This window comes from Manis pentadactyla, chromosome 2 (assembly GCF_030020395.1).
Source record: "Manis pentadactyla isolate mManPen7 chromosome 2, mManPen7.hap1, whole genome shotgun sequence".
Taxonomy (NCBI): domain Eukaryota; kingdom Metazoa; phylum Chordata; class Mammalia; order Pholidota; family Manidae; genus Manis; species Manis pentadactyla.
In genome coordinates, this window is record NC_080020.1 from 81,990,904 (window position 1) to 81,995,095 (window position 4,192).

Here is a 4,192-nt window from a genome sequence, read left to right on the forward strand (position 1 = left end):
TTAATCCTGTATTTCCTTCTGCCCAGCCCCTGGCAACTACCAGTCTGTTTTCTGTTTCAATTGATGGATGTATTTTGGATATCTATTGTAAATGAAATCATAAAATATGTGGCCTTTTGTGTCTAGCTTCTTTCACTTATAATGTTTTTGAGATTCACCCACATTGTAGCATGTATCACTACTTTATTTCTTTTAATGACTAAAGAATATTCCATTGTACATTTATATCACAGTTTGTTTATCCATTCATCTGTTGATGGACATTTGAGTTGTTTCCACATTTTGACTATTGTGAATAATGCTGCTATAAACATTTTTGTACAAATACTTGAATGTGATTACCTAATTTCAGTTCTTTTGTGTATATACCTAGAAGTGCAATTGTCAGGGACATATGATACTTCTGTGTTTAACATTTAATGAACCACCAAACTATTTTCCACAGCAACTCAACCATTTTCTATTCCCACCAGCAATGCACAGGGGCTCCTATTTCTCCACACCCTAACAAACACTTGTTATAGTCCATCTCTTGATTACAACTGTCCTAGTGGTGTAAAATAATACTTCATTTTGGTTTTGATTTGATTTTCCTTAATGACTAATAAAGTTGAGTATCTTTCCATGTGTTTTTTAGCCATTTATCTTTGGAGAAATATTTATTCAAGTTTCTTGCCCTTTTTTATTGAAGTATAGTTGATGTATAATCTTTTTTTTTATTTAAACAATTTATTTTTTATTCTTCCTACTTTTATAAGATGGCATATATAAACCAACCTAAAAAAAAACAACAACCATTTTTCAAAAATATGTCATCAAACATGGCTGGTATGAGTAAACTACTTACAAATATTTTCTTTCAGTAACAGAGGGTGGCCATTATTAGTTATTTCCTTTACTCTTTTTATTCAGTATTCCTTACATTTTACTGAACACTGGAACCATGATCACCTAGAACTCCTTTATTAAAAGAACTAAACAGACTCAATGTGAAATCATTTTTTACATTAAATTTTCAAATATCACAAATATTTTACAAAGTTAAACCTTTCTACCTTCTTAAAAGATTCCTCACCTCCTAAACAGAAATTAAAGGGGCAGCAATGCTATTAAGCATTATATATAAGCTGGTAGTGACAATCAACAGCAGAATAATCTATTAACATTCTTGTAACGGTTTAGAACATTAATGTTTTAATCACAGAGTTGTCAGTGTTCTGAAGCTTGCATAATTTTTAAGACAGTCAGAAAACAAAAAACTCATGGACTCCATGAGTTTCTTTCAAAGGCAATTAAAACTCTCCAGTAGAAGAACCATGCACATTTTTAATAATCATATTTATAGTACTAACAATATTTGGCTCATAATGTAAAAATACTTTATCATATTAGACATAGAAAAACAAATGATAGACTTTAATATCTCAAAAGAAAAACAAGATGAAATAGGTTTCTGTAAATATGAATGTCAAATCCAGAATTACTTAATATACATTCTAATTAGGAAATTGTACTATATAACATATTAATGAATATACCCAATTACATTTTCTCATGGCAAATGAGACACAGGGTAACATTTCTCTTTGACTTCTGAAAACCTCAATATCATCTGTCTTTTGGTGGACTAAGTTTCATATGATGTCTGTGATCCTGTCCACGAGGATACCAACGGTGCTTAGTAGTAAAGAACATTTTGCTAAGTTGTTCTATCATGGGTCCTTGCTCAATGTATTCATCTTTTTCTTCTAATCTGGTTTTCAGCACTTGATCATGTGTTTCTTCATCATTATGCACAGGATCTGGCTGAGGGATAGGTTTCGTGCTGTCCACAGAAGGGTGGTAGCACACTATCGTTCTGCCATCAGTTGTCAAAGCCAGCTCTACCTTGCAATTATAGTCATCTGGAAGAGAAGAATATGTAGATTTATGACTAACACAACATAAAGCTCCATTTTGAATTGAAATTAAATGTTTCAAGACAGTCCTGTTTGATACCGCCCATTTTACTGCAGCTAATGCCATAGTGAATCAAGATGTTTATCAGGTGATAGGAAAGATCATTTGAAGAGAAACTGCTTTTAAAATCTGCTTGTAGGCATACCCATTTTCATCCCTTGACCGCTGCTCACGACGAGCCTGCCACCTTGCCTCAATCCGGGTCCTAGGAGACGCAGCGTCACTCGTCTTCGTTGATATATAATCTTATATTGGTTTCAAGCATACAGCAGTGGTTCAGTGGTTACCGATATTATTAAATCCTCACCCCCACTAGTGCAGTTACTATCTGTCAATACAGAAAGATTTTACAGAATCATTGGCTGTATTCTCCACGTTCTACTACCATCCCCAAGACCAAAATACATTATGATTGAGAATTTTGTGCTGCTTTATCCCCCTTACCTACCCTAATCACCCACCCCAACCCCCGCTCCCCTCCATTGGTAACCACCAGTCACTTCTCAGTGTCTACGAGTCCACTGCTGTTTGGTTCCTTCAGTTTTGTTTGTTCTTATACTCCATAAACAAGTGAAATCATTTGGTATTTGTCTTTCTCTGCCTGGCTTATTTCACTGAGCATAATGCCCTCTAGCTCTATCCATGCTGTTGCAAATGGTATGATTTGTTTTCTTTTTATGGCTGAATAATATTCCATTGTATATCTGTATTACATCTTCTGTATCCATTCATCTGAGGATGGCTGCTTTGGTTACTTCCATATCTTGGCTATTGTGAGTAATTTGCTAGTAAACATAGGGGTGCATGGATCTTTCAAATCAGGGATTTTGTTTTCTCTAGGTAAATTCCTAGAAGTGGAATAACTGGGTCAAATTATATTTATATTTTAAGTTTTTTGAGGAACCTTCATACTGCTTTTCACAGTGGCTGCACCAATTTACATTCCCTCCAACAGTGCAGGAGGGTTCCCTTTTTCCACATCCTCGCCAACACTTGTTATTTCTTGTCTTTTGGATAGTGGCCATTCTGACTGGTGTAGAGTGATATCTCATTGTGGTTTTGATTTACATTTCCCTGATGATTAATGATGTGGAGCATCTTTCCATGCCCTTGCTGACTATCTGTATTTCTTCTTTGGAAAAATGTCAGTTCAGCTCCTCTGCCCATTTTTTAATTGGGTTGTTTTTTGGTTGTTGAGGCATTTGAGTTTTTTATATATTTTGGATGTTAACCCCTTATTGGATAAATCAGTTATGAATATATTCTCCCATACCATAGGGTGACTTACTGTTCTGCTGATGGTGTCCTTTGCAGGACAGAAGCTTTTTAGTTTGATGCAGTCCCTCTTGTTCTTTGATTTTGTTCTCCCATACCCAAGGAGATGTGTCCAGGAAAAAACTGCTCATGCTTGTGTTAAAAAAAATGTTTGCCTATGTTTTCTTCTAAGAGTTTTATGGTTTCATGTCTTATATTTAGGTCTTCTATCCATTTTGAATTTACTTTTGTGTATGGAGTCAGATAGTAATCCAGTTTCATTCTCTTGCATGTATATGTCCAGCTTTCCCAATACCAGTTATTGAAGAGACTGTCTTTTCCCCATTGTATATTCATGGCACTTTGTCATGTATTAATAGGGTTCATAACTGGGCTTTCTATTCTGTTCCATTGATCTGTGGGTCTGATGGGGTGCCCCTTATAAGTAATTTTTTCTATTTCTGGGTGCTTTTAATTTCCTCTCCTTTTCCTTAATATTTGCCATTTTAATTATTATATGTCTTGGTGTTATCTTCCTTTATTAAGGACTTTCTGCATTTCCATGACCTTGGTGTCTATTTCCTTCCCCAGATTAGGGAAGTTTTCAGCAATTTTTTTTTTGTTTTTTTTGTTTTTTTTTGAGAGGGCATCTCTCATATTTATTGATCAAATGGTTGTTAACAACAATAAAATTCTGTATAGGGGACTCAGTGCACAATCATTCATCAACCCCAAGCCTAATTCTCAACAGTTTCCAATCTTCTGAAGCATAACAAACAAGTTCTTACATGGTGAAGAAGTTCTTACATAGTGAATAAGTTCTTACATGGTGAACAGTGCAAGGGCAGTCATATCACAGAAACTTTTGGTTTTGATCACACATCATGAACTATAAACAGTCAAGTCAGATATGATTATTCATTTGATTTTTATACTTGATTTATATGTGAATCCCACATTTCTCCCTTATTATTATTAT

General features: G+C 34.7%; 1 protein-coding gene across 1 annotated transcript; it reads right to left on the minus strand.

The window, feature by feature from the left end:
* Window positions 1–779: 779 nt before the first annotated feature.
* Window positions 780–2,169, minus strand: LOC118926765 (39S ribosomal protein L42, mitochondrial-like). The gene has a single exon (XM_036914113.2). It carries the CDS (start codon window positions 2,023–2,025, stop codon window positions 1,609–1,611), a length of 417 nt encoding a protein of 138 aa, XP_036770008.1. The 5' UTR covers window positions 2,026–2,169; the 3' UTR covers window positions 780–1,608.
* Window positions 2,170–4,192: the final 2,023 nt, after the last annotated feature.